The sequence below is a fragment of the Schistocerca gregaria genome, chromosome 8 (genome assembly GCF_023897955.1).
Source record: "Schistocerca gregaria isolate iqSchGreg1 chromosome 8, iqSchGreg1.2, whole genome shotgun sequence".
Taxonomy (NCBI): domain Eukaryota; kingdom Metazoa; phylum Arthropoda; class Insecta; order Orthoptera; family Acrididae; genus Schistocerca; species Schistocerca gregaria.
In genome coordinates, this window is record NC_064927.1 from 506,393,653 (window position 1) to 506,421,421 (window position 27,769).

The following is a 27,769-nucleotide window of genomic DNA, read 5'->3' on the forward strand; positions in this document are numbered from 1 at the left end:
TTGGGCTTTGTTTTTGGTGGTGAAAAGTCACCAAATTTGTTACAATTTATGAAAAAGTCGTTGAATGATTCACAGATGGCACTGGGTTCTGTAACAGCTCTACCATTTATCACTATTTTAGAAGGGCATTTTCTCTCTACCCCACTGCGAACTTCGCTTCTTATAACAGACCAAACAGCTTTTGATTTGTTTTTTGCATCTGAAATGAAGTTATTATTTGCAGTACGTTTTGCTAGTTTAACTATTTTGTCAAATGTTTTTTTGTATGTGCTTACATACTGAAGAAATTGAGGGCTTCGATTTACTTTTGCCCCCATATGCAGTTTCCTCTTAGTAGCACTAGACGCTCTAATTCCTTCTGTTACCCAGGATCTACTTTTTTATGACTTGGTCCTCACTGTTACAAAAGGGAAGCATTCACTGAATATTCCCAAGAATTCAGTTAAAAAGTTATTGTAATTGTCACCTGTGGAAGTGTGTTTGCTGACTGTCCACTTGGTTTGGCTTAGTTTTTTGCAAAATACTTCCACATTTTCTTGACTGAAATTCCTACATCTTTTTGTTGTGCAGACTGAATTTTGCTTCAGTAGTGATACAAATGGTGCTTTATGGTCTGATACTCCTAAATCTAGAAGAAACTTTTCTTTTACATAATAATTATAACTACTAACAATATTGTCAATACATGTTGCAGAGGTTGCTGTAATTCTTGTATACTGATCAAAATTGAGATTTAGCCCATTTGTGGCTACCAGGTTCTTTAAGTGGGAAGAAAATTTGTCATCAGTCCTTACATCTATGTTGAAGTCAGCACATATGACCACTTTCTTCTACAGTTTGTCACATTTTAATTTATGTAGCAATGTATCAAATTTATCTAAGAATGCAGAGATTATATGGTTCCCAGGGATGCGATATATGCTGATAATTAGTATGTTATACTCTTTAAGTTCTATACAACAACTTTCTAATGTACCTTCTTCATTCAGATGGCTAAAATTCCAGTTTGTCCTGCCAAGTGATGAACCATTTAAACTGAAGAGACAAGACAGAACAAGAAGGAAATGGGCAAGTGGCGATGGTATGACTAAATGAGCAACTCAAAGAGAGAAAACCAAAAACATAGTGAAGCAGGGACCGAGAAATAAGACCATCCTATGACACAGCAGCAAAGTGAGTACACGACTCCCTTTTGTGTCACGTAGAGATTTATTTATTCAGCTGCTGCAAGTGGTGGTTGGCCAGTGGCACAACAACAAGCAGGTGGCAACTGGCCCAACTGAGCTGACGTCCAGTTCCATGCTTCTCAGCAGGCTTTGAAAGTCACCAGGCTGAGGTACAGGACCTCAGCCCCCTCAAATGGATGTGTATGGCTGTAATTAAGCACACCGGTTTGTATGTGACGACTGGAACATCAGGCATCGTGTTGGGTTGTAATGATGTAGGAATAATTGGCTGTGACTGTTGAGGCTATGCAGACATTGCCATTTCTGTGTGTACTGATGTTCCTACAGGTTCTCTTGGGTGTAGGTTGTATCTGTACACTTTTGACACAGGAAACAGAGGTCATCCTTGTTCTCGGTGTGGCACCGGTGGTGTCTAGCACCGGTGGTGGTGATGGTGCAGTTGGTAGGCATGGTTGGATTTGTTTTGCATTATGGTGCTCCCAACTCTTTGAAGTGTCCACCCTGGTGATGCACCGTCCTTTGGATGTCCACACTGCTGCTCCTGCTGAGTAGTGGCCTGAATGCTGGGTCTGGGATCCTGGAGTTGTGAGGCCAGGAGATGGAGGAGTGTTTGCAGTTGTCTCCCTTACAGGAGGTACACTGGGCTGTGGAAATCCTCCTGAGGCATGTCTTCTTCACATGTCTGTGTGGTAACATAAGATTTACTGCCTCTCAAAAACTGGGTCCAGTCCTGTAGGAAGGCATAGTAATGCAGCCATGTTGGCGTGTTGCACTGTTGGATTGTACTTAGGCATATAATTGTAAAGGATTAGGCAAAGTGCTCAGTGTTTGAGGTGTTTTCATTTTCTTCCTCGAAAAATGGAGTGTGGCCTGAGTAAGACTACCATCTCTTTATGATCCATGATTAAAGTGAATTTGGTCCCAAATAGGTATACAAGCAACCCCTTAATTCTGAATATAATCTCTAATGAGCTTTCCCTGTCTGAGAGTGGGTCGTGTATGTCAGTGTTTTGATCCACAAGAAAAAATTTTGTTTACCAAAGGAGATTGTTTACAAAATGCTCATGCTGCCCACCCTAGAATATTGCTCAAGCATGTGGGAAATGTAGCAAATCTCAAAGAAGGGCGGCATGAATGGTCACAGGTTTGTTTGGCCTAGCCGAAAAATGATGAAAAACACAAAAGTGCAGACATTTGAGGACTGGTACAAATGATCCCACAAATCCTTCTTACATAGAATTAAGAATCAATATAAAATGAGTGAACTAGGAACATACTACAGTCCTCTACATTTCACTCGTACAGGGACGATGAAAGCAAGAGGCATTCACCCAGTCAGTCTTCCTCTGCTACATACCAGACTGAATAGGGAGAAACCCTAAAATAAGGTGCAATGGAAAGTACACTCTGATATGTACTTCTCAGCGATTAGAAGAGTATAGATATAGATGTAGATTGCATGGCAGTCTAAGAACGTCATATCTATGCACTTGAATATGAAGTCTGTCACAGAGCCAATATAAGATGATGAGATTAAAAATATATGCTCAAAGAATGGAGCAGCTAATGTATAATAACAAAAAATTAAATTTAGTGCACTAATTATTCTTGAATCAAAATGAAGGAAAAACTGGAAGATTGTGGACTTTAACATATCCAGGGTATACAGAAGAAGACCCTGCAGTGGTTCCAACTAGCCCTTTAGTGTTTTTGAATGATAAGGTACAGTTTGAGGGTTAGGCCAAATCTTTAGAAACTTTGAGTCCCTACATCAATAGAATTACTAGACCATGTAGTGAGTGTGACTAGTTGACAACAGTGAGAAGTTTGATGAAGATCAAACTGAATAGGGTACGTACATTCTAAGGTGGCCCCCTCTTGTATGATCATAAGACTATTTCATGGTAGAAGAATATAACTATTATCTGAAACTCATTCTCAGGGAGGGTGAGAGTAAAAAATTTATTTTGTAAAATTATGAGAAATATTTGTTGGGAAATAATCTTCAGGAGAAGTGTCAGTTATGCCAAATACACAGATAAAATTACATACACTACCTAGTTTTTGGAACTAATAGTTCCTTTCTTGGGGAGTAGGGAGGGCTAGATTGGGAAAGGTTAAAAAGGATCTTAGACCCCAGGACAAGAGGGACCCACCTATTGTGAGGATGTGGTGAGACTAAGATGAAAGAGCGAGGGGCCGAGGCGTATCAGTGAGAGTAGGAGGTCAAAGATTAGTGATTTCTCCTCATCCACACAGCTGGTGGTCTCTCTCGTCCTGTGGTCTGAGTGAAGTGCCTTTCTTCTTCAACCTTCCCCAATCTGCCCCTCTCTATTCCCCAAGAAAGGAACTATTAGTTCCAAAAGTTAGGTAGTGTATGTGCTTGTATGTATGTTTATCAGCAGTACTGACATTTATCCTCAAGCCAAGTACTGGCAATCAATTCTGTCTGATAATTTCATGGTATTTTCAAAAACATTGATTGTGTCACTTTGGAAGAGTGTGGCTGCTTTCAGAGATGGTGTAGGAGCCCTGTAACATTAAAATAAAAAAATCGTATAAGAAATAGTATAGCAGGAGGTTGTACATTTAATAGCTGTGAAATGTGGAAAAACTGTAGTGTGAACCTTGCTTTTTGAAATATTTTAATGATTCTTTCCAGACTTCCACTTAGTGAAGTAGGAATATTGAAACTATTGGCAGAGGGTTGTATCATAATGAAAATCCTGATTTTTGGTATGTCCAAAAATTTATTTAATTAATCAGATCAGGAAAGTAAAGTAGGAAGTTAAAACCACTGACAGAGAGTTGCAGCGAAACTAAAATCCTGACTTTCTCTATGTCCAAAAATTTACTTATTTGCTAAAGTCAGAAACATACAGATAGGATTTTACAAATTTACAATTTCATGAAAGGGAATAGAATGAATTTATACATATACAGTCACACAAAATTGAATCCAAACAATCTTTGCCCAGAAATGAGCAACTGCTATAGCATTTTCTCAGTGCTAGTGATCTCCATGTGGTCTAGGCTTTCATGTCTGGCTGGTAAGTGTTGTACTGATTGTAACCCTTACTTGGAGATGACTTATTTTGGCTGACCACTGTTTATCTCTGGTTTCCTTGGCTGGTTTTTATAGTACAGATGTTGACTGTAGAAAGCTCTTCCTAGATTTTTAAACCTAGGTGTTTGTGAAATATATGCATCCAGTGGGAGTAAATTATTTTCTCCAACTTTCTTCCTTTTGGAATTTGCAGCTACTTCTCAACATATGTCAGGAGGAGCAATGCCTGCCATGCAGTATAATTTTTAAATTAGTCCTACCCTGGCACTCAGGAAATGGCCTGGTGACTGATATTTTCAAATCCAGAAGCAAAAATGTAGTGTTGTCTGAAAATGATACATCAATAACCACAGTCTCTATCACCGGTTGACACTATTTGGCCACACAGTTAAACAGCAGGACATTCACCATACAAATGTTGCACGTTTCTTTTGAATAACCAATGTGGGTGGATAGTTCAGGAAAAAAAAGTGTTTTTAAGACTATCTAGACCAAATGAAACACCTGCAGACTCATCACTGCTATGGCAGAAGAGCCAATTGACTGGTTACTGTGTGAAAACTGGTTTTCACATAAAGGTCAGTTAGCAGAAGTGACAGGCAGTGGTTTAGCAGTTCCCTACCACAAGGGAGATGTGTAGCGAAGGTCAAGAGCATTCAGATGCTCTCTCAACATCATGAGCGAAACTTCGTCGAGTTCAGAAAAATCACTGATATAGGTGAGTGACTCAAACTCAAACCTTTCAGTGTCTGCTGTATAAGAACTTAGTTTTTCTGTTTTAGTCTTTGCAGCTATGAACTTGGACACTTTTCTAGCATCATGTAATTTATACTTTATAAACTTTTAACTAGGATCTGCCTTCTTTGTACTTCACTAAACCAAAAGCATACTATCTTATGAGTATAAGCTCAGTGTGTTACAGTTGGAATCAATCAACTAGTACAAATGTGTGGGTGTTACAGTTTGCAGGGATATGAAATGGAACAATCACAAAGGTTCAGTTGTAGGCAAATAGAATAGAATAGAAGTTTATTGTCTTCTAACGTACAATTTCAAGTCATTGACTCATTGACTTAGTGTACAGGAGACCCGTCAAAACACAAAAACTGATTTACAATTTTCCTTATAATATCAGTAATATAATATAATATACAGTACTGATATTTAATTAATTGAGCAATTAGTAATTTTTCTTCAAAAGTAACAAACTTTTAAAAATTAACAGTCCTATGTTCTTGCTCTCTCCTTCTCAGATTTGCATGTTGTCATTCATGAATTCTTCTACTGAATAGTAACATTTCGGCACTAGTTTCTCATACATTTTTTTACGTGCTTCAAAATTTATGCTGAGCAGTTCTCTTCATTTCAATTTATTATACCCATATAATGTGGAGTTTGAGCATAAAGTTTTAAATGTTGGGTGGGCAGCATAAAATAATTTTGATTTCTGGTGTTGTAATCATGTTGAAAATGATTTACTGCAAATAAATCAGGGTTATCACTCTACACTGTGCATTGTGTTTCTAATGATAGTTTTCTGAAGTTTTCATATTTGACAAATATGATTTGAGTTACCCCAAAATACAATTCCATATTTTATTACTGACTCAAAGTAACTGTGATATATTACTTTTCTTATGCCCATACTGGTAGTGTAGCACAATATCCTCATTGCAAATGCTACGCTATTTAATTTATTTGCAAATATTGTGTATGTGAGCCGCATGATAGATTTTTATCCAGTTGCATTCCTAGGAATGTCATACAGCTGGCTTCCTGCAAATCTTGGTTTCTATGACTGGCCTGAATATCATTTAATTTTGCTTGTTTTGTTTTAAACTGTGTTAACTGAGTGGAAGACTTCTGTTTATTGGTAGGATACTAGAGAAATACAATTAGTCTACAAATAACATTTTTATGAAACACTTGTGTAATTCATTTAAGAATATTGCTCAGATATGTGGGACCTATACCAGATCAGACTAACTGGGGATATAGAATGTGCTCAAAGAAGGGCAGTGAGAATGGTGACAGGTTTGTGTGTTTGATTCATAGAATAGTGTCACAGAGATGCAGGGGGTGGGGGTGGGCGGGAGTTGAAGATAGATGCAAACTATCCCTTGAAAGGCTACTTAGAATGTTACAAGAACCAAATTTAAGTGGTGAAACTAGGAATATATTATGACCCCTTACATACTACTTCCATAGGAATCAAGGAGACAAGATTAGGCCAATTACAGCATGCATAAAGGTATTTGAACAGTCACTCTTTCCATGTTACATATTTTTACGGATTGGGAGAAAGCCATAATAATAGATACACTTGGAAGTACCACTGCCATGCACTTCACAGTGATTTGCAGAATATGCATAGAGACATAGATGTAGATGATTATGTCCATAACTGCAGCTACACATCCTGGAAAAAGTAACCTGCACTAATAATTAACAGTGTAAGTAAAGGTAAGCATAACTGTAATTGGTCTTTAGCATATTTCGCAGACAGTGCCTGCAAAGAAAATGAACAAAAATAAAATAATGATATATGGACAACTCTTGTAAAAATGCATAATATTAAATGGATTCCTCTGAAGAAACCAGATTTGATCCAGCAGCATTCTCATTTTGTGCATCCTAAAGGAGAAGGGTACACTTCTTTTAATGAAAATCTCTCCCAAGCAAATCAAAATTTCAAGTTACACAGGAGGTCTGAATAAGAAGGAGGAGAAGAAGAAGAAGAAGAAGAAGAAGAAGAAGAAGTTGAAACAATTCTTATCACCTGGTGTGTGCGTTTGTGACTGCTGCTGCATGGATTGGAGTCTTGTGCTTGTTCTTGAGAACTTAATTTAATGCCAGTTGTGATTATTGTTCAGTCAACAGTTGTCACAAACATAACAATATACAATTAAGACCAATTATGTTCTGCCTACAGTTATGTTCTGCCTTTGTCCAAGTAATTTGCTTATACCAAGCAAAACTTACCAAAATAGTCTTTGTCATCACTGGTGAACTCTCACTAATCTTTTAAAAGGTTTTAATGGTGCCTGGATCCAGAAGTGTGATGATGGATCCATGTTTCACCCACTGTCACAAACGTGACAAACTTTCAGTTGATTGTGCATAAACATTTCTACATTTTTCCACACCACTTTTTAGCCAAAATTTAGAAATCAGGGTATACTTGCTCACAAACACGCAGGTCTTCTTGATAGAAATTTATGAACTGCTGTCACGTATATTTAATGACAACAGTTAATTAAAAGAAAAGGTAATTACACAGAAATGTTTTCTGTGTGACATACGCAGACTCCAGAGGACCCGGGCTCATCACACAGCTGAGCAGGCGCAGCCACAAACAACCTGCTCCAGCATGCTGCCCGTGCTGGGAATATGGTTGTCAGCATTGGTGATGGTGATACTGGCAGTGCTGTCACTGGTGTGGCGTCCACTGTTCTGGCGACAACTCGGTGTCCCCACGATGAACTGTCCTCTGCCATTGGTGGGGGACGTGGCCCCAGTGGTACTTGGTCGTTACCAGATGGGGGAGCTGCTCCATGACTGCTACAAGCGTGGACACAGGCATCAGCTTATAGGTAACATTGCCAATATATCTCATATACCGCACTCATCACTGTGCACACTACTTTCCTCTAGATGCCTGCCACACAGGTACGACAATGTGGAAAGGGTGGAGTGCTACCAATCACATAGAGGAGACACTGCGTTGCAGAGAGGCATATTGGAAAATACAGCTAGAATGTTAAGCATTTGGACAAAGTCCTCCTCCATACACACATTCACACATATTCACATAAGCTGCTATGCTGCTGTGTCTGGATACTGGAACTCAATAGTCAGATGATGGAGAACGTTCAGAGGTTTGGATCAGGTACATATACAGATTAACAAAAAATAGGCAACCTGCAAAAATTTAAACTGTGCAATGTATTAACAGATTAGATTAGATTAGATTTACTTTCATTCCAATTGATCCGTAGTGGGGAGGTCCTCCAGGATGTGGAACATGTCAGAAAAACAACAATACATGACAAATATTTACAACTAAAACAAATAATGTACCATTCCACAGGTCCCAAGTGGAATGATCATCATTTTTTAATGAACACTATATGAAAGTCATTTTACAAATATTAATGCACTGAATTTAAAATAAAAAAGTTTTTTATTTATTTATAAGGTAATAAACATGTAATACAACTACTATAATACAACTACTATAATACTTATTTACAATGAACAGATTGTTGTTGTTGTTGTTGTTGTTGTGGTATTCAGTCCTGAGACTGGTTTGATGCAGCTCTCCATCCTACCCTATCCCGTGCAAGTTTCTTCATCTCCCAGTGCCTACTGCGCAACCTACATCCTTCTGAATCTGCTTATTGTATTCATCTCGTGGTATGCCTCTACGATTTTTACCCTCCACGCTGCCTTCCAATGCTAAATTTGTGATCCCTTGATGCCTCAGAACATGTCCTACCAACCGGTCTCTTCTTCTTGTCAAGGTGTGCCACAAACTCCTCTTCTCCCCAATTCTATTCAATACCTCCTCATTAGTTATGTGATCTACCCATCTAATCTTCAGCATTCTTCTGTGGCACCACATTTCGGAAGCTTCTATTTTCCTCCTGTCCGAACTATTTATCGTCCATGTTTCACTTCCATACATATCTACACTCCATACAAATACTTTCAGAAACGACTTCCTGACACTTAAATTTATACTGGATGTTAACAAATTTCTCTTCTTCAAAAACGCTTTCCTTGCCATTGCTAGTCTACATTTTATATCTTCTGTGCTTCGACCATCATCAATTATTTTGTTCCCCAAATAGCAAAACTCCTTTACTACTTTAACATTAGAAACTTAAAGTTTACAGCTGAATACATGTGTAAGCCAATATTAATGACAGACAGGCACAATGAACAAAACACACAAACACACACACAGAATTACTAGCTTTCGCAACCGATGGTTGCTTCTTCAGGAAGAAGAGGGAAAGATGAAAGGATGTGGGTTTTAAGGGAGAGGGTAAGGAGTCATTCCAGTCCCAGGAGAGGAAAGACTTCCCTTGGGGAAAAAAAGGACAGGTGTACACTCGCACACACACACACACACACACACACACACACACACACACACACACACACACAGACACTGTGTCTGTGGTGTCTGTGTATGTGCGGATGGATATGTGTGTGTGTGTGTGTGTGTGTGTGTGTGTGTGTGTGTGTGTGTGTGTGTGCGAGTGAACACCTGTCCTTTTTTTCCCCAAGGGAAGTCCTTCCGCTCCTGGGACTGGAATGACTCCTTACCCTCTCCCTTAAAACCCACATCCTTTCATCTTTCCCTCTCCTTCCTGAAGAAGCAACCATCGGTTGCGAAAGCTAGTAATTCTGTGTGTGTGTTTGTGTGTTTTGTTCATTGTGCCTGTCTGCCGGCGCTTTCCCGCTTGGTAAGTCTTGGAATCTTTGATTACAGTATTTGCATGATCCTCACTTAAGCTCTAAGGATTTTGGAGGAACTCTTCTACACTATGAATTGACATGTACATTAGAGAATTACATTCACAGAATTTTACTTCATATACTGTACAAGTCGGTATACAACTTATACTTGAACCCCATTAGTAACTTGAGAATTACATCTGAATGTATTTATAGGCCATATTAATGGTTACAGTATTTGCATAATCATCAGTTAGACTCTCAAGGATTTTGGAGGAACTCTTCCATGCTATAAAAGCATTGTGTCAACAGATATTCTTTTAATGCTGCTTTAAAATTTTTTACATGAGTCTTTAATTTCTCTTGGCAATTTATTGTAGATAATTTTTCCATGGTGTAATGTTCCTTTTTGGCACAAACTGGTTTTTGTATGGAGTACATGAAAGTCAGTTTTCTGTCTTGTATTATGATGATGAACATTTTCATTTTTGGGGAGGATACTACGATTTGTTATTGTATATTTCTTTATAAACATTGCATTTTCGAATAGGAAAATGCATGGAAGGGGAAGAATCCCCATCCTTTTAAATAATGGTCTACATGGTTTGTTTCTTTTTATTCCAGCCATGATTCTCACTATTCTTTTTTGCATCCTGAAGAGTTTTAGGCAGGATGGCGAGTTACCCCAACAAGTGATCCCATATTTAAGGACAGAATGTATATTAGAATAGTAAACTGTCATTAGACAGTCCTTATGACAGCAGTTTTCTAGCACCCTCATTAAATAACACATGGTACTTACCTTCTTTAATGTGTTGTCAATGTGAGTTTCCCATCTAAGATTATCCTGTAGACAGACCCCCAGAAATTTTGTATTAGGCACACTTGCAATATCTGTGTCTGACATCTGAATTCTTATATCCTCTTCAGTGTTTCTCTTGACATTATGGAAATTTAATGCTACTGTTTTACTTTTATTTATTATTAGTTTGTTTTGGTTGAACCAGTCTACAACATTTGTTAATGCATCAGACAATCTTGTCTGTAGAACCTCTGCAGTCTTCCCGCTGACTAATATGCTTGTTTCATCTGCAAACTGGATAGTGCTATGGTACTGGTTGGTTGATGTTAGGTCATTTATATATATCAAAAATAGGATGGGGCCCAGTACCGAGCCCTGCGGTACTCCATATTTTACTGCTTTATAATCAGAATAGTGTATTGTTGATTTGTTTTCTTTGTGAAAATGTATTTCTACTCATTGCTTGCGGTCAGTAAGATATGATCTAAGCCAGTTGTTAGGCATACCTCAGATACCAATTCTTTCAAGCTTCTGCAGCAATAGGGTGTTAGATTAGATTAGATTAGTTTTTCGTTCCATAGATCCGTGTTGAGGAGATCCTCGTGGATGTGGAACATGTCACCATTTTTTATATATATATAAGCTGAAATAACAATACTAATAGTATTGTATGTATGAACTGAGCTGTTTGTTGGAAAAAGAGATATATTATTTAGGATAAATTTCATTAAAGAGTAAATATACTGAGAGGCAGTAGTTAGTATACCCAGTTCTTTGAAGAGGTTTCTACAAGACGTCCATGAGTTTACTCCACAAATAATACGTATTACACGCTTTTGGACTCTGAAAACTTTTGTTTGACTTGAAGAGTTACCTCAAACATTATACCATATGACATTATGGAATGAAAGTAGGCAAAGTAAGCAAGCTTTTTCACTTTTATGTCACCTATGTCTGCTAACACTCGAATTACAAATACAGATTTGTTAAGGCATTTCTGCAGTTCTGTGGTGTGCTCCTGCCAACTAAATTTATTATCAAGTAGTAATCCCAGGAATTTAAGACTGTCAACCTCTTCTATCTGCTCTTCTTTGTACTTTATGCATATGCTGGGTGGAAACCTCTTACAGGTTCTGAATTGCATATGGTGAGTCTTTTCGAAGTTTAATGTCAGTGAGTTGGCTTTAAACCATTTATTAATATCCATGAAAATATCATTAGCAGATCTTTCTAGAACTACACTCGACATACTTATTATTGCAGTACTTGTATCACCTGCAAACAAAACGAACTCTGGTTCTGGCAGTGTAACTGATGAGAGATCATTAATGTACACAAGAAAAAGCAATAGCCCTAAGATGGATCCTTGTGGGACACCACATGTAATTTCTTCCCATTCTGATGATGACTGATGACTTAATTCACTAGTCCCTTGCACTGACACCCTTTGTTTCCTGTTAGCGAGGTATGACGTGAACCATTTTGCAGCACTGCCTGTGACACCATAGAATTCTAATTTATTTAAAAGGATGTTGTGGTTTACACAATCGAATGCCTTTGACAAATCACAGAAAATACCTGCTGCTTATAACTTGTTATTTAATGAATTAAGTACATTTTCACTGTAGGTGTAAATAGCCTTTTCGATATCAGAACCCTTCAGAAATCCAAACTGTGTTCTTGATAATATGTTATTTGTGGTCAGATGGTTGAGAAGCTGCCTGTAGATTACTTTTTATAAAATTTTTGAGAATGGTGGCAAAAGTGAAATCGGTCTGTAGTTTGATGGCATCTCTTTATCCCCTTTCTTGAATAGAGGCTTAACATCTGCATATTTCAGCCAGTCAGGAAATGTCCCAGTTATAATTCACTGGTTACACAAGTAACTTAGAATTGTACTAAACTCACAAGAACATGCCTTAATTAACTTTGTTGATATTTCATTGTAACCACTAGAATGCTTTGTTTTTAAAGATTTTATTGTGGAAGTTATTTCTTTTGGTGATGTGAATGACATATTCATGTGCCTGAAGCTACTGGTAAAGGCTAGTTTCAGATATTCAAGGGCATTATTTACTGATCCTGACAATCCCGTTCTATCAGTAATGGATATAAAGTACTTGTTAAATAGATTTGCCACACCATGCCCATCGGTTACTAATGTGTCATCTACCCTTAGTGCCATTTGCTCCTGTTCCTTTCTGGTTCTATCAGTTTCCTCTTTCACTATATCCAATATTGTTTTTATTTTGTTCCCTGCCATAGCTATCTTCTTCTCGTAGTGTATTTGTTTAGATGTCTGAATTACTTTTTTTAAATATTTTACAGTATTCCTTGTATTTAGCTAAATCATCAGCATTGGAGCTATTCTTGGTTGACAGATACATTTTCCATTTTGTCTTATAGGAAATCTTTATTCCTTGTGTGATCCATGGTTTTATTATAGACTCCTGTTTAATTTGAGTAACTTTTAGAGGAAAACAGTTTTCAAACATGGTACTGGCATTGTTCATGAATGTGTTATATTTTTCATTCATGTCATGAGCACCATAAACATCTTTCCAGTTCATATCTTTGAGCAGTTTTCTAAAACACTCAATTTTTGGTTGATTGAATACTCTCCTGTACTCAGATTTAGCAGTCTTGATAATCTGCTTAGACTTAACATCTAAAACAAGGAGCTGCATGTCATGATCTGATAGTCCATTTATTACAGGTTTTATGATATGATTTTGTTCCTTTGATTTGTCTATAAAAATGTTACCAATGGCTGTCCTTGAGGATTTAGTGATCCTAGTTGGAAAGTTTACAGTGTGAGTTAGATTACAAGACAACATTACTAACTGCAGTAAATGTTTACTGGAAGATTGAATTAGAAAATCTGTATTAAAGTCACCAGCAATCAAAATTTCTTTGTTTCTTACAGTTAAATAACCCAAAAGAGCTTCTAGATAATTTATGAATAGATTATAATTTCCTGCAGGTGCTCGGTAAATAGTTACTATTATATAGGATCTGTTATGGAACTCTGCTTCTGTTGCACATGCTTCTAGATGCTGCTCTAAGCAGAATTTATTAATGTCAATGTTCTTGAATTTATGGCAGTTTTTAATAAATGTATCAACCCCTCCTCCCTCCATATCTACTCTGCAGAAGTAGGAAGCTAGCTTAAATCCTGAAATGTCTAACATATCTATACCAGTGGTCACTTGATGTTCAGAGAGGCAGATTATGTCAATTTGGTTAGATGAATTCATTTCATCGATACAAATGAGTAGTTCATCAACTTTATTTCTGAGTCCCAGAATGTTCTGGTGTAATAAAGATAACTGATACTGCATACTAATGGGATTATAACTGCTTTGGTGAAGATGAACTGGCAGTTTCTGATTACTTTCTGTTAAACATTGTTTAAATGGAGGCTGTATGCTAAAATCTGACTCCTGTTCATCTATTTTCTCAAACTGAGCATGTCTGCCAATCTCTCTTAAAACTCGTTTTCTATCCTCCTTCCCTAGCCTAAAAAAGGCATCCCTCTGACACCTGTGACCACTGGTATTTTACCACTTGTGACAGTGTCCCCCCTTAAGTTTTCTGCAATCAAGCCAGACAGTTTTCCCTTCCCTTTCCTATTGAGGTGAAGGCCATGCCTAGTGTAGTCCCACCTATCAATAGCAGCCACATGAATCAAACCAATATGGGACCCTATATCCGTCCTAAGCAGCCACTCCAACTGCAAGTTCACCCTCCCTACAGAAGACTTCAAATGAGGCCGATCATGGCGTCTCAACACAGATACAAATCCCACACTCGTATGCTTCGTTGCTGATGCTATCTTCACCAGGTCACTCTCTATGGAATATTCAGAGTCTCTGTCAATGCTGTTTCCCGGACCACCCACTATAACCACGGCATCTTCCTTCGTAAAATCCTTGCATAGAGAACCAATATCCTCTGTTACCTGACCCAGTTCTGCACTAGGCTTGAAAAAGTTTGTGACCTGGTACTGTGGACCTAGATTTTCCTGCAGTAGTTGGCCAACACCTCTACCATGGGAGTTACCTAACAATAGAACTTTCTTTCTCTTTACAAATTTCCCTACCTTTTTCAAGTCCTTGAAAGCTTGTTGTGCCCTTTCTACAGCTTCAGCTACATGAGGCTCATCTGATTCTGACGGGGGCACCAGGTCAAATCTATTTTCAAGATTTATCACAAATCTGTCTGATGCTCTCCTTTGCCTGTTCCCTCCATTATCTGTTGCCACTTCCCACCTCTGTTCACCCTTCTCCCTCTTTAACCTGTCCAGATCCTCCCTTGCCTTGTCTAGGTCAGCTTGAAGAGCTGCAATTTTCCCTTCCTGTTCCAGTATTTTCCTATCTCTACTGCAGATTCTACAATACCACTGGTGAGCCTCATTTATGTCCCCATTTCCCACGCCACTACATTTGCCCCAATGAAAGAAACTACAGCACCCATCACACCATACCCAAGAACTAACGATCCTATGGCATGTCACACACTTCTCACTCATGGCAAAAACAGAAATCGTATAAACTGATTTAAGTACTGGCTAATACGTAAACAAAGGACCCTAGAAACTATTCAGGCAGATATAAATAAGTTGAAAGAGTAATGAATAAAAAACACTGGTGATTACATATAAGTTTAAGTCACTGTTTACTTACGATACGCGCACATGAAATTTGGCCTCAAGTCTGTGCTATAGGCGCGAGAAGGAAAATACGGTTCTTACACAGTTTAATCTTATTTTATACTTCACTAACACTTCCACTAATTTAACAACACTTATATTATATTTATAACACCTGTACACGTTTAAAAATAGCTTAATAACAACACTTTTTATAATTACACTCCTGAAAATGGAAAAAAGAACACATTGACACCGGTGTGTCCGACCCACCATACTTGCTCTGGACACTGCGAGAGGGCTGTACAAGCAATGATCACACGCAAGGCACAGCGGACACACCAGGAACCGTGGTGTTGGCCGTTGAATGGCGCTAGCTGTGCAGCATTTGTGCACCGCCGCCGTCAGTGTCAGCCAGTTTGCCGTGGCATACAGAGCTCCATCGCAGTCTTTAACACTGGTAGTATGCCGCGACACCGTGGACGTGAACCGTATGTGCAGTTGACGGACTTCAAGCGAGGGCGTATAGTGGGCATGCGGGAGGCCGGGTGGACGTACCGCCGAATTGCTCAACACGTGGGGCGTGAGGTCTCCACAGTACATCGATGTTGTCGCCAGTGGTTGGCGGAAGGTGCACATGCCCGTCGACCTGGGACCGGACCGCAGCGACGCACGGATGCATGCCAAGACCGTAGGATCCTACGCAGTGCCGTAGGGGACCGCACCGCCACTTCCCAGCAAATTAGGGACACTGTTGCTCCTGGGGTATCGGTGAGGACCATTCGCAACCGTCTCCATGAAGCTGGGCTACGGTCCCGCACACCGTTAGGCCGTCTTCCGCTCACGCCCCAACATCGTGCAGCCCGCCTCCAGTGGTGTCGCGACAGGCGTGAATGGAGGGACGAATGGAGACGTGTCGTCTTCAGCGATGAGAGTCGCTTCTGCCTCGGTGCCAATGATGGTCGCATGCATGTTTGGCGCCGTGTAGGTGAGCGCCACAATCAGGACTGCATACAACCGAGACACACAGGGCCAACACCCAGCATCATGGTGTGGGGAGTGATCTCCTACACTGGTCGTAAACCTCTGGTGATCGTCGAGGGGACACTGAATAGTGCACGGTACATCCAAACCGTCATCGAACCCATCGTTCTACCATTCCTAGACCGGCAAGGGAACTTGCTGTTCCAACAGGACAATGCACCAATGCACGTCCGCATGTATCCTGTGCCACCCAACGTGCTCTAGAAGGTGTAAGTCAAATACCCTGGCCAGCAAGATCTCCGAATCTGTCCCCCATTGAGCATGTTTGGGACTGGATAAAGCGTCGTCTCACGCGGTCTGCACGTCCAGCACGAACGCTGGTCCAACTGAGGCGCCAGGTGGAAATGGCATTGCAAGCCATTCCACAGGACTACATCCAGCATCTCTACGATCATCTCCATGGGAGAATAGCAGCGTGCATTGCTGCGAAAGGTGGATATACACTGTACTAGTGCCGACATTGTGCATGCTCTGTTGCCTGTGTCTATGTGCCTGTGGTTCTGTCAGTGTGATCATGTGATGTATCTGACCCCAGGAATGTGTCAATAAAGTTTACCCTTCCTGGGACAATGAATTCACGGTGTTCTTATTTCAATTTCCAGGAGTGTATTTAATGCAGCAAATACTGAAAGAGTCCGCGTCGGCGCAGTCGGTGCAGGAAGATGTCGAAAGCCTTAGACATATCAAGGCATATGCCAGTTACTTTTTGTCCACTATCAATTTTTTCGAGTACCTCATCCAAAAATTCATATTCTGCTGTTTCTGTTGATCGGCCTTTCTGGGATGGGTTGTGGATAATATTTTGCACTTTTCTAGAAAACCTAGCAACCTCCTATGAAAAATTTTTTCTAGTATTTTCGAAAATGTAGATAGCAAGGCAATAGGTATATAATTGGCTATGTCTTCTTTCTTACCCTTTTTGAACAGTGGTTTTAGTTTCACTGTCTTTAAGCAGTAAGGAGAGACTCCATTTGTTCATGAACTGTTGAAAATGTGGGCTAATGGTATTGCAATAAGGTCACCCGCATTTTTAATGACATAATCTGGAATCTCATCCACACCTGTTGAAAATTTTGTTTTTAACTCTCTAATTGAAATTAGAATTTCCTTAGGGTTTGCTGGAGTAAGAAATAGGGAGTTGCAGTTTCTATTTTGATTTGATGGTGTTGTAGCAGGATTTTTATTTGAAGATTTCATGTCAGAGAGTAATTTTTCACTAATAATTGCAAAGTACATATTAAAAGCATTGACTACTTCTTCTGGATTTGTAATTTTTTTTGCCATCTTGGATTACCTGGAGATTTACATTTTGCGAGGTCTCATTTCCTACTTGTTCCCTGACTATCTTCCACATGGCTTTCATTTTGTTCCTGGCCATTTTTATATGGTGATTATTTGTTGTTTTTTAGCTTCTTTTATGACTTTGTGAAGCACTCTCTTATAATTCTTGAAATACACCAGAAATTCTTCTGTAACATTGTCCTCTTTTCAGCACATGATATTTTAATGCCTTTCTACAGCCATGTAACATTTCTTTTTTTAGTTTTTAATGTTTGGTTTTTAACTGGAAAAGAAATATTGAAATAATGGGAGAATATTTCCATGAACATGTCAAACTTTTTACATGTGTCCGCATAGTTGTCTATATCATTTCATGTTTCTTTTTTTAGTAAGTGCCTGAAGTGTTCTAGGTTGTGCTTGCTAAAATTTCTACCTTTTCTTGTGATTTGTTGTTCAGTATTTCCTGCAGTCTCTACTGCAACTGTGCATAATGATCACTGAAACCTGTATTCATATTTCCAGATTTGTATAAAGATTTATTTGTATTTATTAGTATCTGATCTATAGCACTGCTTGACGATTTGGTGACTCTGGTGTGGGATTTGATAGTTGTATGTATATTGTAGGTTTTTAATATGGCCTCAAGGTTTAATCTGTCTTTTGAGTTCTTGTTGAAATCTATATTAAAGTCACCACATATGATGGTTGTTTTACTAACTATTTTTATACTGTTAAGTGCATTCTCAACATTTTCAATGAAAGTAGTTATGTTTCCATCTGGGCTTCTGTATATGCAAATAACAATTATATTTCAATTTGTCAGCTGTGTAGCAGAAATTTCGAAGTTTTGCTCTTCCCCTAGCTGGTTGGTGAACTTTAAATTTTCGTGTTTGATGTCCTCTCTAACATATATGCATGTTCTTCCATGCATGGAGGTTTCCCTACAAAAAAAAAAAAAAAAAAAAAAAAAAAAAAAAAAAAAAAAAAAAAAAAAAAAAAGAAAGGGTAAAGCCCTCTCTATCCTTGTGTGATGTAACATATTTTCTGATAACCAGTGCTCACTAACACATATAACAGACACTTCTTTTAGTTCATCTGATAACAATATTTCTACCTCACTAACTTTATTTGATAAGGATTGTACATTTTGGTGCAGGAGCATAAATTTCGACGATGACGTATTTACTAGGTTGTTTTGGCCTACCTTATGTTCGACAGCTGCTCATGACATATCATTTTTAACACTTTTACAATTCAAGATTTCTTTCTAGAGTGATGTTTTAGAAGATGAAATCAACATTTCTCTGGAATCACTTGCCATAAAAAACGTTGTGGTTCTTTCCTGTTTCGTGTTGGGCGAGTTGACTTGTAGTGTGATGGTGTTTCTGCTGTAATTTTTGGAGTTGTAATTTGAGGAACTGCAACTAGGCTAGATGGGGATCCTCTTCTTGCCATTTCAACACCTCCTGAAGTTATTGGAGTAATATGCTCTTCATTTGAAATTGGTGATTCCATTCCTGCTGCTGCTACAATTGGAGGCTGCACTAAGCCTGGCTGATTTTGGTTTAATTGTTCCATGATCTCATCGCACAGAGCTACTTTCCCTTTCATGTTTCTATGCAATCTATGGGTAGTGAAATCTTCTTTTTTTGACTGTTTGTATTAATATATGTCACATTGCTGAAGAGCTCGCATATTTTCTCGAACTTTCAGTTAGTTGCTTCGATTTCTGCAATCACACACGATGTTTTGATGAGGTCATGTCTCATAGGGATGCTTATTACGAAAACTTTCATGTCCATAACTTTTGCCAATGTTTCCCTTAAAGATTGCAAAGCGAATTTTGCCTCGTTCTTGTAGACATCGTTTGCGCCAGCTAAAATAATGCAAGAGTTACAACTTCCATGATTACTGTGTGTGTCAATATGCTGAATAACTTCTCGCAGTAGAGCACCTGGCTTCACAAATCTAATAACACTTTCATTTATTAGTTTTTCATTCATGATCTTTGCCAGTCCTTTTCCATTACTATCAGAAAATAAATAAATAATGCCAGCATCTTGTTTTTTACGTTGACTGTTTTCGTTTGTTTTTTTCGGTTCCGAAACTTTCATTTGTACATTTCCTTCACTTTGTCTGTTCGTTTTTTTCTGATAGCATACTGAATCTGTTTTTGCACACGATATTAGAATCAGTTAATAACTTCCTTTCCTGTCTCTGACAGAATTACAACGTCATCGGCGAACATCAAAGTTTTTATTTCTTTTCCACGGATTTTAATACCTACTCCGAATTTTTCTTTTGTTTCCTTTACTGCTTGCTCAATATACAGATTGAATATCATTGGGGAGAGGCTACAACCCTGTCTCACTCCTTTCCCAACCACTGCTTCCCTTTCATGCCCCTCGACTCTTATAACTGCCATCTGGTTTCTGTACAAATTGTAAATAGCCTTTCGCTCCCTGTATTTTACCCCTGCCACCTTTAGAATTTGGAAGAGAGTATTCCAGTCAACATTGTCAAAAGCTTTCTCTAAGTCTACAAATGCTAGAAACATAGGTTTGCCTTTTCTTAATCTTTCTTCTAAGATAAGTCGTAAGGTCAGTATTGCCTCACATGTTCCAATATTTCTACGGAATCCAAACTGATCCTCCCCAATGTCGGCTTCTACCAGTTCCTCCATTCGTCCGTAAAGAATTCGCGTTAGTATTTTGCAGCTGTGACTTATTATACTGATAGTTCGGTGATGAACACATTACTGCACTGAAATGGTGCAGAAGTTAGATTGTACTCTCTCTCTCTCTCTCTCTCTCTCTCTCTCTCTCTCTCTCTCTCTCACACACACACACACACACACACACACACACACACACACACACACTCACACACACACACACACACACACACACACACACACACACACACACACGCACACACGCACACACACACACAGATTTACAATATTACTGCACTGAAATTGCGCAGAAGTTATATATATTCATCAATGGAGTAGAGGGAGTTGGCCACCAATAAATCCTTTAGGCTTCTCTTAAACTGAATTTCATTGGTTGTTAAGCTTTTTATGGCTGCTGGCAAGTTATTGAAAATGTGTGTTCCTGAATAATGCACACCTTCTTGTACAAGACTAAGTGACTTTAAATACTTGTGAAGATTATTCTTATTTCTAGTATTGATTCCATGCATTGAGCTGTTGGTTTGAAAAAGTGATATATTTTTAATGACAAATTTCATTAAGGAATAAATATATTGGGAAGCAGTAGTTAGTATCCCTAGTTCCCTAAACAGGCTTCTGCAGGATGCTCTTGAGTTCACACCACATATAACTCTTACTGCCCATTTTTGTGCCTGGAAAACTTTAGCTTGGCTTGATGAATTACCCCCAAAAATAATCCCATGTGACATTATGGAATGAAAGTAAGCATAGTATGCCAGCTTTTTCATTTTTATTTCATTTTTATATCCCCTATGTCTGACAAAATTCGCATTGCAAACACAGATTTGTTAAGACGCTTCAGCAGTTCTGTGGTGTGCTCCTCCCAGTTGAATTTGTTATCAAGCTGTAATCCCAAGAATTTAACACTGTCCACTTCTTCTATCTTCTTGTCATTGTATGTTAGACATATACTCGTGGGACACCCCTTACAAGTTCTGGATTGCATGTAGTGTGTTTTTTCAAAGTTTAGTGACAAAGAATTGGCTAGGAACCAGTGACGATTGTCCACAAATATTTTATTAACTGATCTTTCTAAGACTACACTTGATTTTCTATTTATTGCAATGTTTCTATCATCGGCAAACAAAATGAACTTGGCATCTGGTAATGTTACTGATGAAAGGTCATTGATATACACAGGAAAAAGTAAGGGACTCGAAATGGAACCTTGTGGAACCCCTCATGTAATTAGTTCCCAGTTGGATGATGCCTGATAGCTTGATACATGTCACTTTCCTTATAACACCCTTTGTTTCCTGCCAGAGATATAAGATTTGAACCATTTTGCAGCATTTCCTGTTACACTATAATATTCTAATTTACTTAAAAGGATATTGTGATTTACACAGTCAAATGCCTTTGACAGATCACAAAATATACCAGTTGCCAGCAATTTTTTGTCTAATGAATTAAGCACATTTTCACTGTAAGTGTAGATAGCCTTTTCAATATCAGAATCTGTTAGAAATCCAAACTGTGACTTTGACAGTATGTTATTTAAGATAAAATGGTTATAAAGACAACTGTACATTATTTTTTGAATATTTTTGAGAATGCTGTCAACAGTGAAATTGGACGGAAATTTGATGCTATTTCTTTATCTCCCTTCTTAAACAGTGGCTTAACTTCAGCAAATTTCAGCCATTCAGGAAATATTCCACTGATAAATGACTGGTTACACAGATAGCTTAATATGTTACTTAGCACAGAATCACATTCTTTAATTAACTTTGTTGATATTTCATCATACCCACCAAATGTTTTTGATTTTAAAGATTTTATGATGGACATTATTTCTGTTGGGGTAGTGAGCATCAAATTCATATTATGGAACTTGCTTGAAATTTCTGGTTTGAGGTATTCCTTAGCAGCATCTACCAAACCTGACAACCCCATCTTTTCAGTAACAGTTATAAAATGTTTATTAAAAAGTTCTTAACACTATACACACCTGTCACCAATGTATCATTTACTCTTAATGCTATTTGTTCCTCTTCATGTCTGGTTCTACCGGTCTCCTCCTTCACAATATCCCATATTGTCTTTATTTTGTTATCTTATATGACTATCTTTTCCTTGCAATATATTTGCTTTGACATTCGTATTACAGTCTTTAATATTTTGCAGTATTTCTTGTAATGTGCTATAGCATCAACATCGGAACTGTTTCGGATTGACAGATACAGTTTTCTTTTTGTTTTACAAGATACCCCTATTCCTCGAGTAATCCATGACTTTTTTGTAGACTTTGCTCTAACCTTGGTAAGTTTTGGAGGAAAACTGTTCAAATAAGGTAAGCACTTTACTAGCAAAAGTGTTATATTTTTCATTCATGCCGTGAGCACTGTAAACATCAGCCCAGTGAATGTCTCTGAGGAGTGTCCTAAAATAATCAATTTTTGGCTTATTGATTACCCTCTTGAGCTCAGATTTAACTGTAAATAAGGATATTATTAGTCCTTTGCTAAATGTAGTAAATCAAAATAACTTATTGAAAAGCTTCTGCTTCCTCATTATATTAAATATGTGCTGTTTATCTTCTGCTGATAGCTTAATATTTACTTGATTACAGTAATATTTTTCAAATGAAATAGCTACCTGCATCTTTTCAACAAAGACCTGTTTACAGTACAGTACTACTTTGTCATGCAGCAGTATGGGGAACACTGCATGTGATGCAACTATCAGGAATTTTCTGTCCTTTAATCTATATGCAGATAATTTTGTTATAAATGACTTGAATTTCATCAACAGTTTCAGAAATAGGCTAATGATGTTTGGCAAAAGGTAGATTTTTCTATTTTGTCTCTTTCTTAGAGTAGGTCAGCTTCTTGATGTCTCATGAGAAATTTGTAAGAGTAATTCTGCAACTACTGATGGAAAAACAGAGAATGATGAGAATGACTTTACTGTTTACAAAATGTTTTGTGGAAGTTTCTGAAACCACTATACCATGTGAAAGTCGCTGTCTATTGATTGGGTTCTCAATTATTCTTTAGACATCACTGTCATCCATAGATGATGATGGTCTTTCAAGAGGGAGAATAGATCTTTCTGAAACATAAAGCACCTTGCCACATCTGCAGAAATATATGGCAGATAGCAGTTTGTGTTGTACCACATGTTAGGGTTTCTTTTCTTTCCAATAGTGTATGGAATAACTCCTTAAATGCCTCTATATGTGTTGTACCTAGTCTAATTTTGTCTTCATGCTCCTTACAAGGGCAATATCAAAAGGGATGAAGAAATGTATCTAGACGCTTCACTTAATACCGGTTCTTGAAACTTTGTAAGTAGGCTTCTGTAGGATAACTGGTGTCTTTATTCAAATATCAGTTAATTCAGCTTTTTCAACATTTCTGTGATTTTCTCCCTTGACCATGTTAGTTATTTGATATGGGTGCCACACATCTAAGAGATATTCTAAGGTGGGTGCACAGGTGATCTGTAGGCAAACTCCTTGTAGGTTAACTGCATTTTTTTCAGTATCCAGTCAATAACTACCATCACATTTTACTTGATACCATTTTCCAAAATCTCTGAAAAGGTTCTGTACTCCAGAATAGTATTCTACATGAGCAAAAATAATATCCTTAGTTCATTGCAGTTTGGATTTCAGAAGAGTTGCTCAATTGAAAATGCCATTGACACATGCACTCTCCAAATTTTAGAACCATTAAATAACAAAATAACTCTGGTTGACATTTTCTATGATGCATCTAAGGCATTTGACAGTGAATCACAATATCCTCCTAGACAAACTGAGGTTTTATGAAGGTGATTGTATAGCCAACCAATGCATAGTATCATATCTAACAAAAAGAATGAAGAAAGTTTGTCTTATTAGCTGTACCAATGTAGTCAGGAGAGACCCTTAGGAAATCATTTATGGTGTTCCACAAGGTTCAGTCTTGTATCCACTATCATTTTCTAGTCTACAGAGTGATTCAAATAGGGCTTTACAAATCTAGAATGATATAAAAATTTATTAAGATAAGTTACAGAATTGGTAGATGTGTTATTTTGTAGCAAACAACCTCAAGTTTCACATAAAAGTGTCAAGTGTCATTTTGGTTATATATGGCCACCATTTGTGATGCAGCAAACATTGCATCGGTAATCAGTTTCTTCCCACACTCACTGCAGAAAATCAGGCATAGCTTGTGCAAAGGCACCATAGACTCAATTTTTCAGATTGGTGAAACTGTTCGGCAGGGGAGAAACATCCACATAGCCTTAAATGAAATCCCAGAGAAAGAACTCCAGTGGTGTCAAGTCTGGGAAGTGAGGTGGCAATGCAGTTGATCCTTCCCAACCAGCCCATCAACCTGGGTAGCAATTACTGTGGAAGCCTCGAACTTCCATGAGGAAATGAGATGATGCACCATTTTGTTGGTAGTAAACCAACCCATCTTGGTTATCTTCACTGATGTACATTTCATGAAACTAAAACACACTGTGAGCATGCTCTACACCAGTGAAAGTAGCCATTTTAACAGTGCACTACACTGGCACTCATGACACATCTACCAATTCTGTAAGTTATCTCAATAAATTTCTATATCATTTAAAAGTTGTAAAGTCGTTTTTGACTCACCCTGTATATGTGACCAACCATCGATCTAATATACAACAACTCCAGAATTAGTTCTTTTGCACAGATGTAACTTGTCTTTGAATCAGTCCAAACATACATATAGCAACAAAAGAAATCACAAAAAAAGTTCTTGAATGTATTTCAGTTCTGCACACTAGACCAATAATAAATGTAACACATGGTGAAGAAATAATGAGTATGGTGGAAATTTCAAAAATTTTTGTTGTACCTATTGGTGAGAATTATTTCCTCATTTTGAACTCCTAAAACAACTCAGTTCAGCCACATCTGCCCTTCAAATCATTGCAAATGTGGGGGAGAGACAAATCAGTAAGTTAACATATTCTTCATATTTTCATTCAGTAATGTGGTATGTAATAATATTCTGCTGTAACTCATGTTTAAGAAAGAAGGTTTTGATTGTTAAAAAATATTCTTTGAGTATAATATATTGTGCTCACCCAAAATCATGTTATATGATGATGGTGGTGGTGATGATGATGATGATGATTATCATGAAGATGCAGTTGGCGAGGGTGTATGACAGTAAGGTCTTTACACAGTAACCTAGAAGATGTCTCTTGCAAGAGTCCGGCACTTTGACTACTGCTTCTATTTCCTCATAAAGTTTGTTGTAAATAACCCCCACTACAGTTCAAAAGGAATGCTGGTGTACATTATTACAATACTGGAAGAAAGAAATTACATTAATTATACGACATTAAGGTTGTCTTAAGGGGTGCAAAAGGGTGCAACCAAAACTTTTTACCACTTACTCAGTGATACAAAACATCTGACAACAAAGTTAAATCTGAAAAGAAATTGAAAAACTTTCTCCTTGCCAACTCCTTCTGATCCATAGAAGTAGTTCTATATTTGTAAAAAGTGGTGCTAGAACTTACTAATTCACATCTGAATTGTTTTAAAAAATTGTAAATGGTCAGCATGTAGCTATATTTATATATGAATGTGTAATATGAATGTAAACTGATTTGTTCAACATCATTATGATTAATCATGCAAATGATCTATGGAACCTAAAACTAATTGTTTACTAATGAACTGAATTCTGCACTTGCCTGTGATCATTCCAAAGCAAAGATGATGTTCTTTACAGGAAATGCTCAATATGTCCACCACCATTCCTCAACAATAGCTGTAGTCGAGCACTGTAAAGCATCCCTGGAGTTATGGTGAGGCATTGGCGTCGGATGTTGTCTTTCAGCATCCCTAAAGATGTTGGTCGATCACAATACACTTGCGACTTCAGGTAACCCCAAAGCCAATAAATGCACGGACTGAGGTCTGGGGACCTGGGAGGCCAAGCATGGCAAAAGTGGCGGCTGAGCACACAATCATCATCAAACGATGCGCACAAGAGATCTTTCATGTGTCTAGCAATATGGGGTGGTGCACCATCCTGCATAAACAACGTATGTTCCAGCAGATGTTTATCAGCCAGGCTGGGGATGATGCGATTCTGTAACATACCGGCATACCTCTTATCCATCACGGTAGCAGTTACAAAACCAGAATCACACATTTACTCGAATAAAAAAGGCCCGATAATGGTAGATGTGGTAAATCCAACCGTTACTGTGATGGAGTTTTCATGGCAGTTCTAGGATTTTTGGTAGCTGGCCTGTAGCTGACTTCAAACCACCACCCAAGATAGCTACCACCTGGTCAACGGCTATTTCGGTATCAGATGTTATCCTGTTAGAAGGCACCCAACATTGGAAGTATAGTTAGCTCCAGGATCACTACTGCAGCCTCACCTAGCAGTCCAGCACTACAAATTGGTGAATGTAGTCTTTTTGTTCATGGTGTCCCCCCCCCCCCCCATCCCCCCCGTCCACCATGAGGGTCATGGAGAATCAATGGTTTTTTTTGTTAGATGTCTGATTATATTTGTATGTACAAGCTGAAGGAAATGAATACATATGAGTGCTGACTATGTGCGTTAATTTGTACTGTTTTGAACAGTCAGTGTATTTTAATTAAGGTAAATAGCATGTTTCATTATGTTTAGGTAAGTGACAATGATACAATAGCTATAAGTACCAATTTGAAGTGCAAGTTATGTTGTAAAATGCCTGTGCTAGTGGTTTATTTAAGTGGCTGCACCTCTATTTTAGTGTTTTCTCTTGCTATTTTTTGGGTTTCATATAACTGTTAGAGGGTCAACCATGTCTGAGACAGAAACACAGGAAGTGTTGGGAGCTTTGTCAATGCAAATAGCTCAGGCGCATGTCAGACATGTGAATATGTTTAAGAAAGTACGAGCTATGAATACAGATATGGCAGCTTTAGAGGATGAAAAATGGGTTGAAAGGAGGGGAAACAAGATTGGCATTTTGCTACTCTGGAGGAGATGGAGAAGAGATACGAAGCTTGGTATGAGGAAAACACCAATTTATTTGTCCAGCATTAAAGAATGCTAGGATTATGGGCAAGCAAAAGGAATTATAGAGAAAAGGTGCTTAGGTGGGAGCTGACAGTGAAAACAGGTGTCAGTAATCAAAGGTTGTGAAAGTTCCTGTGAATTTACTTGATGTGAAAATACTGGGCGGAAGTTACAAATTGAAGATATGGGATCTGAAGTAGCTGTTGTGTCAGACAAAGTACACTATGTGATCAAAAGTATCTGGACACCTGGCTGAAAATCACTTATAAGTTTGTGGTGCCCTCTGTCGGTAATGCTGGCATTCAATACGGTGTTGGCCCACCCTTAACCTTGATGACAACTTCCATTCTCGTAGGTGTATGTTCAATCAGGTGTTGGAAGGTTTCTTGGGGAATTGCAGCCTATTTTTCACAGAGTACTGGATTGAGGAGAGGTTCGATGTCGGTCGGTGAGGCCTAGTTCAAAGCGAGCATTCCGAAACATCCCAAAGATTTTCTGTAGGATTCAGCCAGGACTCTGTGCAGGCCATCCAT

At 38.2% G+C, this 27,769-nt stretch overlaps 1 protein-coding gene across 1 annotated transcript in view; it reads left to right on the forward strand.

The window, feature by feature from the left end:
* Window positions 1–1,089: 1,089 nt before the first annotated feature.
* The window catches only part of LOC126284567 (cytochrome P450 6k1-like), a 95,991-nt gene continuing 69,311 nt past the window's right edge, over window positions 1,090–27,769 (forward strand). Inside the window, exons 1-2 of the mRNA XM_049983580.1 lie at window positions 1,090–1,173; window positions 7,561–7,847. Coding sequence (XP_049839537.1) covers window positions 7,625–7,847 — 223 coding nt within the window. The 5' untranslated portion in view covers window positions 1,090–1,173; window positions 7,561–7,624. The remainder of the gene's footprint in view (window positions 1,174–7,560; window positions 7,848–27,769) is intronic.